The sequence below is a fragment of the Pelecanus crispus genome, chromosome 1, assembly GCF_030463565.1.
Source record: "Pelecanus crispus isolate bPelCri1 chromosome 1, bPelCri1.pri, whole genome shotgun sequence".
Classification (NCBI taxonomy): Eukaryota; Metazoa; Chordata; class Aves; order Pelecaniformes; family Pelecanidae; genus Pelecanus; species Pelecanus crispus.
This window is the reverse complement of record NC_134643.1, coordinates 35085138-35101537: the sequence shown is the minus strand read 5'-3', so window position 1 is coordinate 35101537 and position 16400 is coordinate 35085138. Positions and strand designations below refer to the sequence as shown.

Below are 16400 nucleotides of genomic sequence, written 5' to 3'. Positions count from 1 at the left end.
AGTTGCTGTTTCTTACTATTCTGAGAATAATTATGAACCCTCTTAAATTTGTTCATAACAATAAATTGCTTTTGAATTGACTTCCTCTAGCGATTTAAATCTCCTCTGGTGTCAGGCACCCTTTCTTTTGATGCAGTTTACACATTTCATTAAAGGTGTCAAAAAAAAAAGTATTTTCTTACATTCATTCACTGCTTTTCTAGTGCATGAGAAGATTCTGTGGGACAAAGGACTCTCTATATACCCACTGACCTTTTGGCTGGGCTCTTGCATCTACCCCAAAAGAGAAGGGTTCCTTGTTTCTGTTGGTTTGGGAGATTAACTTCTATCCCCAAGTGTGTGGTTGGAGGGAAAGATTTGTAAAGCAGCAATTTTGTGTTATACTCAGTTTAATGTCTTCATAACATTGGGACTGACTTGTTTCTTTAAGTATTGATTATAAGGTATGTTGTTAAATTGATTGATGTCTTGTCACTATTGCCTGGATTTTTTTGCTTTGGTTTAGTTTACACTTTGTGACCCAAAAAAAAAAAAAAATTGCCAATAGGATGTAAATTCTTCTAATGCACCCACCTTAAAAACACCTTCCTGTAACTTCTGTTAAATCAAGTCAGGTTAGCCTGTCTGTTGATGTAAATCATCGCAGTACCAACTAATCCATGGTGATTTGGTTGAGAACTTGTTACAAAATGCTCATATGAGCCCGGAGTTTGAGTTGCAGCTAGTGACAGACCTACTTGAATAAGAGACAAAAGATTTGTCCCTGCCTGTGTCACTGAAAACCACCGCTGAAATAGTTGAAATGTGAGCTTTGATAGATATCGTTATTCTTCTGTTACTGTTTGAAAGGGTTTCTATGATCAAATAAATAACAAAGAAATCTGTATTCTGTCAGGGTGGGAAACGGCAAGAGTTAGGTGGAAACTGGCTTTTGCTTTTGATAATAAATACATCGGAAAGTTGTTTATTGTATTTGCAATCATCTTGCTCTCCATGGAGAAAGCTTGTCAAGAAAGGGAGTGAGAGGGATGGTTTATGCCATTTGCTTTTACAGTGTTTGATCTGGGAAAGTTTCTTCCCTCCTTGATTTTTAGCAGAATAGGAAGCTTCAGATAGACAAGATTGATATTAGTGGGACTGTGTGATAGTGAGAACAAAATAGGAGTAAATATATTGATAAATGGGGTTAGTGAGAGAGATGGGAGGCATGAGAGCAATTGCTCAGAGGCAGGAATTGCGTTTCAGAAAGTGTTTCCTGGTTTGGGAGTTTGATTTCACACTCACAGCTTTTACAGGGACGGCATGGACAATGTGCCGTAACACCAGGTCTGAATTTTTGCAAGGCCAAGCCAGCACCTTTGGGGAGAATAGCTCTTCTTGGAGTGCTTCAGGGAGCTTGGTGGGAGCTCAGCTCTTGCTTCTAGCTCCTGCTGAGCTGTGGGAAGGCTGCGTGGGAGCCTCACCTTGTCATCAGCAGTAACATTAGAGGGTCTGGGGTATCTTGCTCCTGTGATGACCAGGGACTCTTGGATCATAGTGCTAAAAGCTCAGCAGAAGTTTTGCTACCCTGATTTAGGGGGATTAGCTGAGCTCGAAGTCTGGAAGGTGAGCAGAGAGATCTCTTAGGTGAGAGGCCAGTTCTTGCCTTCAAAGCCAGTAAAGTCTTCCAGATCACAGCAGCCCCACTGAAGTTAGATGAGGGGCTGCAAGATGTTGATAGAAACAAGATCTTATTGACATATATTTTTCTCCCACATGCCTTATTAGTTTGAGTCGGGTACAGACATGGTGTCTCTCTGCCCTTCCAGTCATGTGTTGCCTGGCTGTTCTCTCCCATGAACATCCCGATGCGGAGGGTCTTCCTCGCTGCATGTCCCAGCATGGGGCTCCATCTGCCGCGCACGTCAGGAATGCACCTTCCTCCTCTCCAGATGTCCTCCATAGCTATCCAGTGCGATGAGCAGCCATCATGCTGGAACAAAGCTGAAATGGTTGACCTTTTTTGTGGTAGAAGAAAATACAGCAGAAGAGATGTAAATGCCAGAATGATCAGTAGCTTGCTGGCTGGGGTACTTGAGGCATTTTCCTCGCACCGTTAATCTCTGCTCGGCCCAATTTGGAGCAGGGACTTGAACTTGGTTCTTTTCCATCTGAGACAAGTGTCCTGAGGAGTGTCATTCTCTCTTTTTTTTTTTTTTTTTTTTTTTTTTTTTACCCATTTGATGCAGTAAAAATCTTTGTTGGCAGTGCCTGGCTAGGTCTATGCTAGTAAACCAAAGAACACCCAGGCCCAGACCAGAACATTGGCCTGCTGTTGTCCATTCTGCATAACTGTTAGCATCTTCCTTGGCATGCTTCTGTATCCTGGAATTAGCAGCCTTGCAGATGATGTCAGGGCAGGGTTTGTGGAGTAGCATTGGCCAGAGACTGTTCCAAACAGGCAGTATGGAAAAAACCACCCAATTCAGGAAAAAAGTGGGAGAGAGCACCCATACAGGTGTGAGTTGTAGTGGAGCACCACTGTTAATATTTGTCTTCAGGGCCAGGGAATGGGCCTTCCTGGCTTTATTTATTAGTATAGGTGTAGGACTTGAGATCAACTTATTGAATTTAGGTTGCTCTTGTACCTGACTTACTCTTTTGGATTGACAAATTCTACGTAATGGAAGAGCCTCATCAGGTTGACTTGAGAGACTGGTTTTACTGTCCTGTTGTTTGTGCACTCTGTTTTGATATGGGAAATAGCTGCTTCTGATTTCAACTTCTCTTCACTTGGGATCTCTGCTTTCAAATAGCTAATAACTGTGGCATTAAAGAGTATTTGAGAAAGTCTTTCAGAGAGTCTTAGATTTGCTCTCTCTGTCTCATTTTAACAAGCATTTCATCCTGGACCCCACAAGCCTTGCTGCAAGAATGTTTGTTTCTATCAAAAGATTTGGTTTGAATGAAAGGATCAGCATTTTTGAACAAGAATTATTCTATGTCAGAAAATTCTTGTCTGGCTCTAAAACTGTATTCAGCAAAAGAAAGGGACAGAAACTGAATCAGTGGCTTTCTTGCCCACTGTGCACTTGCACTAAGTGCTACCAACTTATCCAGAAAAGACCATTTTTTCATTTATCACTCCCTGGCAAAAACCACCAGTCATCTCTTGCCTAGACAGAGCTCTAGGCAGGGAAAAAGGCAAAGCCAGTAAGGCCAAGCAGTAGTGTAAGTGAGAGGCGGGGACTAGGTTTTTACAAGTATAGTGCAGTTGCCACTTGGCATTTAGAATCCATCTGGGGATATTTTAATGCCATATTGTTCTAGGGGATGCACCAAGCAGTAAAAAATCCTAGTTAATGTTTCGGAACACTTTAAGTGTTACTTCCAAGCAGAAAAATAAGGCTCATACTCCTGGCTGCCCAGTCATTATACCATGGAAAATAGCAAATAACGCATTGCTGAATGTAGTGGCTGTGCGGCATGAATTGCTTTTACATCTTCATAATCTACACCCAGCAGAATTGCTTACTGCTATTGTAGCCATAGTGTGCAATGAATAGGGTCTACTGAGTAGAATCTCTTTTTTTATGTTTTATGTAATTATACCTAACAAAAAAGCCAGGACTTTTGTATCAAAAACCTTCAGATAAAGATTTTTATAAGTAATGGAGATAAGGATTCTAATTTTTTTTCTTAAGTACATACTCCTCTTTAATTTTATTGGGTTTTCTTTTCTTAGTGTAGATCAAAGACCCACAAAGAACTCTTTCAACACTATGACTATAAACATGAGCAGTAAAAGTTAAAAAAAAAAAAACAAAACACCAAACCCACCCTGTAATAAATTCATAAACAGCAGACATGATATCTTGCCTTTAGCTTCTAAAATATTTGTCTACATACTGTAAATTGAAGTTGATTTTTATTAGTTGCCTGGAGTAAGAGTGGGCAGCTACAGTGTGTGTTTGCTGTCTGAGCAGGGATGCCAAATGTGCAAGTGAGCCATCAAAGACTTGACGTCACCAACGCTGGCCATTAGTTGGAAGGGCCATACCTCCTTCTTCTGAAAGACTGCTACTGCGTACACCAAGACTAGCTGGTGTTTCACCTCCTAAATCTCCAGCTTTTTGCTGTATATCCTGAATTATACTTCCACAGTCTCCCCCGTGCTGGTCTTTTGCAGCCTGAAGAGCAGGTCCTGGTGCAGGCTTGTGCAGACCACGTGCCCTTCGCCAGGATGGGCAGTAGCAGCTCCACAGCTGAGCAGATCTTCTGACTCTCAACTCTTATCCAGCAGTTATGATGGATCAGTGCTGGGCAGCAGAGAAAACATTGCTGTTTTCCGTCTCAAATTCCTCTGGGGCATTTGACACAAATTTCTTCCTCTTAAGAAATAGGCTCAGCCTTAGTCAGTACATAAGGGATCGCTGTCTGGCTGGTTTCCAAGCAGAGTGACTGATCTTTCGGTGGCCTTGGCTGTTGCCTTTGCAGTGATTGTGTATGCACAGAGTGATCTGCGGAGATGTAACAACCTTTTTTCAGGTTGGTATTTTCTTCTCCATATGGCAAACATAGTAAACCTAAGCACGTATCATCTCCCTACTAAGTTAAATCCATTTGACCCAAAGCCTGTAGGCTGGTATTGATTAAACAACCACAGAAACCATGGACATTAGCAAAGAGGGAAGCAGGTTCTCCTGTTGTACTGTGTTTCTCATTGTGGTTTATTTTTTACTTAGAGCTGTTTGCCTTTCACAGCATAGACGAGCACCTTGGAGCTGTTGGGAGAAGCAGCAGTGACATGTGTAATGGGAATTCTTTGGCTGACGCTCTCCCTGCAGTGGGTGGGCTGGGCTGCGATGGTGTGGACAAGAAACCAGTGATTCAGCTGATGAGGTTCCCCTGAAACTGTCCAATAATGAGTTTCTTGGTTAGGAGAAGACTGCAGTACAATGCAGTTATTCTTTCCTTTGAGAGTAAGTCCTTTAAGAAACAAGATCACCCTCTTTTGTCTCTCAAAAGACTAGTAATCCTGAGCGTACAGAGAAGTTTACAGTATTTTTGTCACTAGAAATGAGTTTTTAAAATCCAGGTGTATTTGTTAATGTTTAGCTTGCTTTCTCAAAGACTCTTCCAAACCTTTGGAAAGTGCATACCCAAGTGTGTGCTTTGTTACAGCCTCAGAGACAGCATGAGAAGCCTCACTGTGGAGAGACTCTGCATTTCCACCCATACCTGTTTGTCAGTGCTGAGACTTATCCCATCTTCTGAAGCTTGCGAGACTGAGCCAGAGCTGTCTAAGTCCAAGCGGTTAAGCAAATATAAAAAAGTGGAATAGCAAGCACAGTATTTTGTAAAAAATGAAGTGAAAGAGATTAACTTTCACTTCCCTGTGTTTCAGTGTCATGGTGTTAGTTCAAGCTGAAGGGAATATTGCTCCGACTGTCATTCTACTTGCTTTTCTAATTGTGTTTTCCTGCTGCCTTTAGTAGTAAACCATAAATTATTCTCATAATAATTCTCCTAATGGCTATTATTTTCTTTTTTGTTTTGATGCACGTTTTCTCTTAACAATCATCAAGCCTTTAGAAGGTAGATGTATTTGTTAGTTTACCAAATGGAAGAACAAAAGAGATTGCCTGTGGATGTCAAAACAGTTAATCACAGTTAAAACCCCAAGTGTCCAGAGTTTTTGCACAGCTTTGTGTAGGAAGATCTCCTTGCTTATTGCAGTGTCATCGCATGTCAGCATCCTCTCTCAGCAGCTGTTAATTCCTGAAATTTTTACAGTGATGTCTTCTTTTTATTGGGAAATCCATGTTTCATTCTCAGAGATTTCATTATCTCACCTGCGTAAGAGGCAACATGAGTGTTCATTTTATACCTTCTGTACTCACTGGATGTCTGCTGTTGTAGTTTGTTCCCTGCCTGCCTGCATCTCTGTGTGCTGGCATCAGTTCTGCCATTGACTTTGAAGAGAGTAGGAGCTAGCTGTTGGTTCTACCAGGACGTAATGTTTCAAGATATCCATCCCTTTGTCCTTCCAGATTGTATCTGCAAGTGGGTGGAGACACTTGAAAGTTGCTGGAGGGGTCCAGTTCTGCAATGTTCCCCTTCGCTGTTAGGTTGAGGGTGACCTTGTTTTTATCCTTGAAGCTTGAGTTATGAAAGAGGTTATTAAGTTGACTGATGTCCTGCCACTATTGCCCAATTTTTTTTCCAGCCAGGCCTTCAATTAGTTTACACTTCTTGCCAATGCAAAAATTTATTTTTGGGCCATGAGGAGGTAAATTATCTCGGATTATAAAATTTACTGCTGACTCTAGTTAAGTGCTTTGTTAATACTGAGGGGGCAAGAGAAGAAATTGCCCTTTGTCAGTTTTGCAAAAGGATAATTGTTTTTGTGCTGTTGCTAGGCATGTTCCACCGTGAAACACCCTAAGGGAAGGAGAGATGTGCAGTGAGCCCAACCTCTTCCTAGGCATAATGACTGTACAAGATGGTTTTGATTTGGTCTCATCTTCACTCTTGAAAACTGCTAGCATTGTCTTGTCTGTTCTTTAATATAGTATAGCCTGTTAAAATAGATGACATCACCCTAAAACACATGGGCACTCAGATTGCAGATGTAGCAGCGAAAATAGATGAAAATGAATTGTCCATTCTCCCAGCTGTTGTGCATCTCACCACATAGCATGTTATTTTCCTTGCTTTTTAGCTGCAGATTGTATATGATTATTAAAGAATCTCCATATCTGTTTTTCTTTCCTTTTTAAAAAGCATTTTAGGGGGGGACTTTAAAATGAGAAACTTAGGAGACAAATGGTTTGTCAAGCTTGTTCCCAGAAGAGGTCTGATATGCAAGAAATAGGCCTGTCTGACTATGTACCAAGTTCAGTTAAGGGGTGATTTTTAAATTGATCTGCTGGAATTTCACCAGCAAAGCTTGTGTTTCCAATCTACAAATCTGGTGTATGGTGCACTTATCTTGGTACAGCTGCAATGCTGGTTTTTTACTGTACATATATATATATGTGCATACATATACATACATGTGCATACATATACACACACCACAAATACATATAATCATTTAACAATGCAAATATGTACACATATATAAATTGTTCTGAAGAGTTAGGCCTTCTTGATTTTGTATTTCTTTGGAGACATTTCATTATGAAAAATGAAAGGAGATGTTAACAGTACATTTGAAAGCAAAGAAAGCAGTGTCCAGTCTCAGTTCTTTCTTCCCTGGTTGATAATGGCTAATGATGTCCCTATCACAAAATTTGGTGTTGTCTTTTGTGCATTCATGCCTTCAGAGTATCCTTAGTGTGCTTTCAGGATATGAGGCAATTATTCATAATAGGGTAATCATATTTCCAATCAGATCATGTTATGGAAAATAGTGTTGCTAGAGTTAAAAAATATTTGGCTTGGGATCTTGTGTATGAAAAGTTGGAACATGAAAGTTGGAACCTTCTATTGTGTGTTATTGAGAAGGATGCAGTGCAAATCTGGAAAGTCTCTACTTTAATCTTTGTATCTCCTTGATTGTCTTTCCCCCTCTTTTAAATAGTTCCTGCATGATAATGAGAAGTTGTGTTATGTAAAATGTTGCTGTGCTGATAAGAACGGTTCATGACATGATGGTGCATTTATGGTACAGGTACCTGGAGCTCGAAAGCAGTGGTCATCGAAATGAAATCAGGTTGCATTATCGTTCAGGCAGTCATCGCTCCCACACAGAAGTATTCCCATACATTTTGGCAGATGATAAATGGCACAGGCTTTCCTTAGCAATCAGTGCCTATCACTTGATTTTACATGTGGACTGCAATAAGTAAGTAAAGAGTGTTGTTTTATAAGAAGTTGTCATATTTGGAACATTCCATCTTTGAGCAAATGAAATGATAACAACTTGGGACTTTATTTTTCCCTTCCTTTTCAGAATTTATGAAAGAGTGGTGGAGAAGCCCTTCATGGACTTACCTTTGGGTACAACCTTTTGGCTGGGACAGAGGAATAATGCACATGGGTATTTTAAGGTATGCATTCCCTGAAAGGAAAAGAGTGAACTTAAAAATGATTAAGGGATTGGAGCATCTTTCACATGAGGAGAGGCTGAGAGAGCTGGGACTGTTCAGCCTAGAGGAGAGAAGGGGGGATCTCGTCAATGTGTATAAATACCTGAATGGGGGGGGGGGAGTGAAGATGGGCGATCCAGACTTTTCTCAGTAGTGCCCACTGACAGGCCAAGAAGCAGTGGGCAAAAACTGCATCACCTGAAATTCCATCTGAACGTAAGAAAACAGTTCTACTGTGAGGTAGGTCAGAGTAAGACTACTATGGAGATTTTTGAAAGCTGTTTGGACACAGTCCTGGGCAACCTGTTGTGGCTGACCCTGCTTCAGCAGGGGAGTTGGAGTAGATGATCTCAGGAGGTGCCTCCCAACCAGTCTGTGCTTCTGTAATCCAAAACACAGTTCTTAGGGCTGTGGTGTGTTGTGTATCAGCATATCCGATGCAGTGAGCTGTGTTTCCATCAAACTGGACTTCACTAAATAAAGTTGCAGAGTCAGATGAACAGGGCACAGTGTCACCAAATGACACAGCCACCAGCAGCCTAAGACAGGGAAAGGTAAATGGCCAAGTACAACAGAATTCCAGGAAATAAATGGTCAGATTATTGCCTGTTTCATAGCTAGATGCATTTTTTTGTGTGTCACAGAACACTACAGTTGAGGGAACTCCAATTTCATTGCCTCTGTAGGATTTAGATTTCATCACAATATCTCCTCGGCTCAAAAATGAATGAGGTGACTAGCATCAATGAAGAGAATGCTTTTTCCCCTAGAGGAAGAATATTTGTACATGCTTTTTGCTTACTGCTTATGCTTTAACATGTATATATAGCAAGCACCTGGTGTATAGCAAGGTTGAAAAACTGAATGCTATGTTGAACTGGAGTGTAAATTTTCATTCCTCTGAGTCCGTTAGGTAGCACTCATTGGTCACAGCTGCTGTCCGTGGTTTGGCCTCAGTCTTCTCTGGAGCTGCTTTAACAAATGATGGCATCTCTGTGGATGCCTTCCACATTGCAGTCCCATTTTCCTCCCAGTAGGCATCTTTTTACTTGAGCTGCAAAACAGAATTGATGGTGTTGATCACAGAGCCAATCACTTTTTTTAAAATATGGCCTGCTAAATCTTTTTTTCAGCATAAAACACCTTGACTATGGTTTTCACAGCAAGTTCTGTGCTTTTGTGCTAAAATCAGGTTTTGGGTGTTGAAATACTGTTTGCTGTACTTAAATGCCAATTTATATCCTTGTTATGTGAAGTATAGAGGTCCAGTGAGGTAGTCAGATTCGAAAACTGAAGCATGACTTTGTTTTTATTTTTCAATTCGATATGTGTTTCCTTTTCCTCCAGAAGACTAAGAGGATGTCTGCTAAACAAGCTACAAAATTATATTTCTGTTTAAATAAACAGTTGACTCCAAGAATAAAATCAGAAAATATTAACACATTGCTTAAACTGATCTCAGATATGCTTCATCTATTCTACGTACTTATGATTAATACCTTTTTAATATTCTTTTTATTTTTTTATGCCTTCTCAGTTTTTGACTTGATTATAGTCTTCTTTTTGCCAAATCGTAGTCACTGTGAAGAAGCTCATTAGGTGTAGAAAAATAAGTACTCCAGTAGTGGACTGGTTTTTTGTTTGTTTGTTTGTTTCTTTTCAAGAAAGATAAAATTAAACAAAATACATGGAACATTTTGCCTCAGTTACAAACATAGAATCATAGAATCATAGAATTGTCTAGGTTGGAAAAGACCTTTAAGATCATCCAGTCCAACCAGTAACCTACACTACCAAGTCCACACTAAACCAATCAAGGGTAGACTAGACTAAACCATGTCCCCAAGTGCCACATCTACCAGTTTTTTGAACACTTCCAGGGATGGTGACTCCACCACCTCTCTGGGAAGCCTGTTCCAATGCTTGACCACCCTTTCCGTAAAGAAATTTTTCCTAATTTCCAGTCTAAACCTCCCCTGGTGCAGCTTGAGCCCTTTTCCTCTCGTCCTATCGCTAGCTACTTGGGAGAAGAGACCAACACCCACCTCACTACAACCTCCTTTCAGGTAGCTGTAGAGAGCGATAAGGTCTCCCCTCAGCCTCCTCTTCTCCAGACTAAACAACCCCAGTTCCCTCAGCCGCTCCTCATAAGACTTGTTCTCCAGACCCTTCACCAGCCTTGTTGCCCTTTTCTGAACACGCTCCAGCACCTCAATGTCTTTCTTCTATTGAGGGGCCCAAAACTGGACACAGTATTCCAGGTGCGGCCTCACCAGCGCCGAATACAGGGGGACAATCACCTCCCTTGTTCTGCTGGCCACACTATTCCTGATACAAGCCAGGATGCTGTTGGCCTTCTTGGCCACCTGGGCACACTGCTGGCTCATGTTCAGCCGGCTATCTACTAACACCCCCAGGTCCTTTTCAGCCAGGCAGCTTTCCAGCCACTCCTCCCCAAGCCTGTAGCGTTGCATGGGGTTGTTGTGACCGAAGTGCAGGACCCGGCACTTGGCCTTGTTGAACCTCACACAGTTGGCCATGGCCCATCGATCCAGCCTGTCCAGGCCCCTCTGCAGGGCCATCCTACCCTCGAGCAGATCAACACTCCCACCCAATTTGGTGTCATCTGCAAACTTACTGAGGGCACACTCGATCCCCTCATCCAGATCATTGATAAAGATATTGAACAAGACTGGCCCCAAAACAGAGCCCTGAGGAACACCGCTCGTGACCGGCCGCCAACTGGACTTAACACCATTTACCACTACTCTCTGGGCTCGGCCACCCAACCAGTTCTTAACCCAGCAAAGAGTATGCCTGTCCAAGCCGTGAGCTGCCAGCTTCCCGAGGAGGATATTATGCGAGACGGTGTCAAAAGCTTTGCTAAAGTCCAGGTAGATGACATCCACAGCCTTTCCATCATCTACCAGGCGGGTCACCAGGTCATAGAAGGAGATCAGGTTGGTCAAGCAGGACCTGCCTTTCGTGAACCCATGCTGGCTGGGTCTGATCCCCTGGTTGACCTGTACTTGCCTGTGGAGTTTGCTCAATATGAACCTCTCTATAATCTTCCCCGGCACCGAGGTCAGGCTGACAGGCCTGTAGTTCCCCGGGTCCTCCTTCCGGCCCTTCTTGTAGATGGGCGTCACATTGGCAAGCCTCCAGTCATCAGGGACCTCCCCTGTTAACCAGGACTGCTGATAGATGACGGAAAGTGGCTTGGCGAGCTCCTCCGCCAGCTCCCTCAGTACTCTCGGGTGGATCCCATCCGGCCCCATAGACTTGTGAGCGTCCAGGTGGCGTAGCAGGTCATTAACTGCTTCCTCCTGGACTATGAGGGCTCCATTCTGGTCCCCATCCCTATCCTCTAGCTCAGGGGCCTGAGTACCCTGGGGATGACCGGTCTGGCTGTTGAACACAGAGGCAAAGAAGGCGTTAAGTACCTCAGCCTTTTCCTTGTCCTCGGTGACAATGTTCCCCCCAACATCCAGCAAAGAATGGAGATCCTCCTTGGCTCTCCTTTTATTGCTGATGTACTTATAAAAGCATTTTTTATTGTCTTTTACAGCAGTGGCCAGATTGAGTTCTAGCTGGGCTTTTGCTTTCCTAATTTCCTCCCTGCAGGACCTAACAAGATCCCTGTACTCCTCCTGAGCTGCCCGCCCCTTCTGCCAAAGGCGGTAGACTCTCCTTTTTTCCCTGAGTCCCCGCAAAAGCTCCCTATTCAGCCAGGCCGGTCGATTTCCCCGCCGGTTGGTCTGACGACACACGGGGACAGCCCGCTCCTGCGCCCTTAAGACTTCCTTCTTGAAGAGGGCCCAGCCTTCTTGGACCCCTTTGCCCTAAACCAGTTTGACAGAAATACAGAAATGGATAGCTGCTAAAAGAGCATTGGTATAGCCAAAATATACTGTGCTAAGTGATTTCTCCAGCATAATATAGTACCAATGGTCAAACTGCATCTGAAAATGAAAATGGCACTGTTGTACGGGAGATTCATTAGTTTAGATGATGAGGACTTTCGACACTTCTTACTGTTTTGGAGAGCCTATATTTTTAGACACTCGCTATGGGACAGCTCCTACTGATCTGATTTTGAGAGGTCCAGGTGGGCAGCTATTTCTGGAAATCAGGCTGCTTTGAGTGGATTAAATGGATTGTCCAGAGGGGTCAAGGTACTCAGAATCATTAGTCACTCTGAAAAAGATTTTATTTGGCTGTATTTGATTTTGAACCTAATATTGCTGCACTAAAAACAATGTGCCAGTAGGCATATTCACACTGGGATATATTTGTACCTGTTTCACTTCAAGGTCTGAAGTCTGAGAGCACAATTCTGGCTTCCTGATTTCTGGTACCGTGTAACTTCTCTCGGTACCTAGCATCTGACAGTGTGTTAATTTGAACCACTAGGTTCTTTTAGGAGCCTGCGCAAAGCCTCTCATACACTGTCAGGAGGTCCTGATTTGGGAGCCCAGGTGGACTAGATGTCACAGCTCCCTGTTGTTACTTTGGGAGAATGAGAAGGAACCTGAATCCTTGGCGAGTGGCAGAGGTGATGTATGATGAATAAAGCTCTTCAAATAGTTGGAGGAGCTTTACTGTTGGTTAATAGCTAAATGGGTGAAACTGGTCTTTTCCAGATGGCATAGTTGAATTTCATGCTAAACTTCCCCTTCCCCTTAAGTTCTTGCAACGTGCGACTGTGTAACAGACATGTAGTTTCTCGACATTCTGCATGCTTTATGAAAAGGTCCCCATTGAAATCATAAAGGGTTTGCATGAATGTGTTTTTCCTGACTCAAGTTTCTTTAATCTTTACTTCTATTTGACAGTTATAGCTTAGTGAAAAATTTGCATTTTATTTAAAAGAGTGTTTCAAAGTAACTTAAACTGCAACTGTTTTTCAAATTACTTTTAAAGGTCATTTTCAAGCTTTTCTGCAATGGCTAACTAAAAATAACAATGAATTCAAAACAACCAAACTCTTGCCACATAATTACATCTTGACATTTAATCTTATGTCTTTAAAAATGATTTGGTTCTTATGTCTTTAAAAATGATACAGTATGTCTGTATTTGTACATCTATCTATTTTACTTTCTTTTTATTCTTCTATCACTACATTGGGTCCAGGCAAGAAGCTGTGTATTCATAAGTATTATTTTTATCAGGCAGTTTTTCTGTGTGGGCTTTAGTGTTTTATGTGGTGAATAGAAAACATAATTTTGACAGGTAAAAATAATGTATCCTTTTTCTTTTTCTCTCCACTTACACATAGGGCATAATGCAAGATGTACAATTACTTGTCATGCCTCAAGGATTTATTTCTCAATGCCCAGATCTTAATCGCAGTAAGTCCATTAATTCTTATACCATAAAATGAAAGGTGTGCTTTGTAGCTACTTTCTGTCCTACAAGCTTTCTTAAAACCTTGAGTTTCAGTGTATTGGTTGTCAACTTTTACATGATTGAACCTATTGTGAATACATGGGGTTTTTTTAATTAATATACATATTTTGTTGTTCTAGCATGCCCAACTTGTAATGACTTCCATGGACTTGTGCAGAAAATTATGGAACTGCAAGACATTTTAGCCAAAACGTCAGCTAAGGTAATGTTTGCTAGGAGTTATGGCATGGGAGAAACGAGGAGTCTAAGGCTTTAATTGCTGTCTTTTTAGATTATTTGTGCATATGTGGGGATGTGCGCATGGGTGTGTGTGGAACATCCCTGCATGATATGTTTATATGTTTGTATGTATATATCTGTGCCTAGTGTCTATATATACAAATTCCTAGTTCAGAGAGTTTTCTTGTTTTTTAATATTTTTACAGAATCATATCTTTTAACAGTAAATGGAATCCAAATCCCTGAGCAAGGAAAGGGCTCATAGATATTCAAGGTCTATCTATTAGGCTAACGAGTCAATAAACCTAGAATGAAATAGGTTACTGTGCTTATAGTGCTTATTGCAGCAAGACTGGTAAGTCCGAGACTTTTCTATACCTGAGCTGCCAAGGGCGTGTTCAGACAAAATATATGCAAGACAAGGAATTAAGAATCCAAAGCAGCTTTTTCCTTTCTTTTTCCCTAGAATATCACACCAAAAGCATTCATGTCTGCTGGTGAACATAGATTAGTCTTCTGGTTTTAAATGTCAGTTCTTTAGATGTCTGCCAGAGTGCTGTTACCTGGCTGATTTGATACAAAAATGTTAAAAATGCCTTTGTTGAAGTGCAGAAACAATTGCTAACATGTTGGTTTTGAGCTTTACCACCAATTTTGCCCCTCCACTCAGATTCAGATCTTTTGTGCATAACCTAATATCTGCAAGTAGTTTATGTAGAGCAAGATTCTTGGTCAGTTCCCACATACAAAAATGAGAAATCAGGGGCCATACCCATCTTGACCTACTCACTTTGTTTCATGACGTCCCTGATGTTAGAGAAAGCTGAAATGCATTGTGTCTTGCTTCTTAATTTCCATGTCCAAATGACTGACTGATGGTTTAATCATATTATATTTGGCAATAATTGTTTTATTATTTTGACTACATTTTCCTACATGTATTCTCTCATCTGCATGCTTGATGATCGGGGGACAGTTTCAATCATGTCTATACTAATGTGGAAACCACTTACAAATTCAAAACTCTTTTGTGAACTGTAAATACAGTTGTCCCAAGCTGAGCAGAGGATGAACAAGTTGGATCAGTGCTACTGTGAAAGGACCTGCACAATGAAAGGCATGACTTACAGAGAGTTTGAATCCTGGACAGATGGCTGTAAGAACTGCACCTGCATGGTATGGCTACAGTTTGAGTGGAGACTCAGAACTCTAGTGCTTCCTCTGATTACAGTTTTATTGAGGCAAATAAGGAGAAAACTTCCAGGTGTATGCTAGGTAGTAACAAAAAAGTGCTAGAAAACCTGCTATAAATCTAAGGAACAGTATTAATAAACACATTTTCCTATTGTTTCAGCAGTGCCAGAATGTGTAGCGCTCCTATATTTCATGTCACCAAAGGCAGATGCTACGCAATATACTTAGCTGTCACGTTATTCCCGTGCACTGAGTTGCAAATGGTTTCTCTGGATAATTAATTCCCTGCTTTTTATCACTATAAACACAGCCTTTTTCTTAGCAAATGATTTAATAGATCCCTTGTGCCTGATTCCCTTTAGTTGCCTTTGGTTACATCTCAATAAGTAATAAAGAGTAAAATGTCAGGGTCATATGCATGCTCTGTTATATCACAAATGAAAAAGATTTGTTAGGTGGATGGAAGATTCCCAAAGGTATCATAACTCCAGAAGCAATTGCAAGTATCCTTTCAGGTACCAACCCATGCCATCTTTGTTATTGTCCGTTCATTTAAAACTCATTAATTCCATTTGAACTCATTAAATGCCTAATCCAAATGCCATTAGAAATTGGTGAAAAGGCTGTTGTTATCTGTACTGCACCTTAGATTGATTTGCTGCTATCTATAATTTGCTAAATGGTTCTCCTTAAGCTTGGTATGATTTTGATCTTTATATTTCTGGAGGGATGTCAGTTTTGCTTTTAGTGTTTTGTGGTTGACAAGAAGACGACTTAGTCCATGGTATTAAATTGGGCTGATAGTGATTTAAAATGCTTTGAATTTAGTGTTAAATGCATTACGTATTTTTGTCTCAGGTTTTTCTTGCAGCTATGATATTATTACCTTTTAGAAATGTATTGTCTCTTATGTAAAAATCAGAAGGTAGAGTATTATTCTGTGAGGTTGTTATTTCACACTAATCTGTCAGTTTGCTGCTGATTGGCAGAATGTTTTACCTCCAAATAGATTTGCCTCGAAAAAAACCTTAGATCATTATCATCTCAAAGAACGCATCATACATGTCTGAGAGGTTGCATGGATGATATTCTAAAGGTATAGTTTCTGTTCTTGTAGTTATTAAAAGAACCATGTTAAAATGTCTTTTTGGGTATTGTTAGAGAGTTCATTGCATTTAAAAATAGATTTTAAGTTCCTGTGTTTGAGAACATCTCTGCTCTTGCTAAATATAACTACCAGTTAAGCACCTTTTATTCTTCTAGAACGGTACTGTGCAGTGCGAGGCTTTGATTTGCCCCTTCCCTGACTGCCCGCTTAACTCTGCCCTGGCGTATGTGGATGGCAAGTGCTGCAAAGAATGTCAATGTAAGTTTTACTGCAGTGCTTCTTTCTAACGAATATTTTGAAATCTGTAAAGAAAATGAACATTTCTGTAAACATGTCAGTGAAAGAACTGGTCAGGGAATGAAATGTTTGGGTTAAGGAATGAGGGAATTTAG

General features: G+C 41.1%; 1 protein-coding gene across 1 annotated transcript in view; it reads left to right on the top strand.

The window, feature by feature from the left end:
• NELL2 (neural EGFL like 2) overlaps positions 1 to 16400 on the top strand; it is a 154180-nt gene that overhangs the window by 28054 nt on the left and 109726 nt on the right. Inside the window, exons 4-9 of the mRNA XM_075717588.1 lie at positions 7658 to 7831; positions 7940 to 8036; positions 13357 to 13429; positions 13607 to 13689; positions 14754 to 14882; positions 16164 to 16266. Coding sequence (XP_075573703.1) covers positions 7658 to 7831; positions 7940 to 8036; positions 13357 to 13429; positions 13607 to 13689; positions 14754 to 14882; positions 16164 to 16266 — 659 coding nt within the window. The remainder of the gene's footprint in view (positions 1 to 7657; positions 7832 to 7939; positions 8037 to 13356; positions 13430 to 13606; positions 13690 to 14753; positions 14883 to 16163; positions 16267 to 16400) is intronic.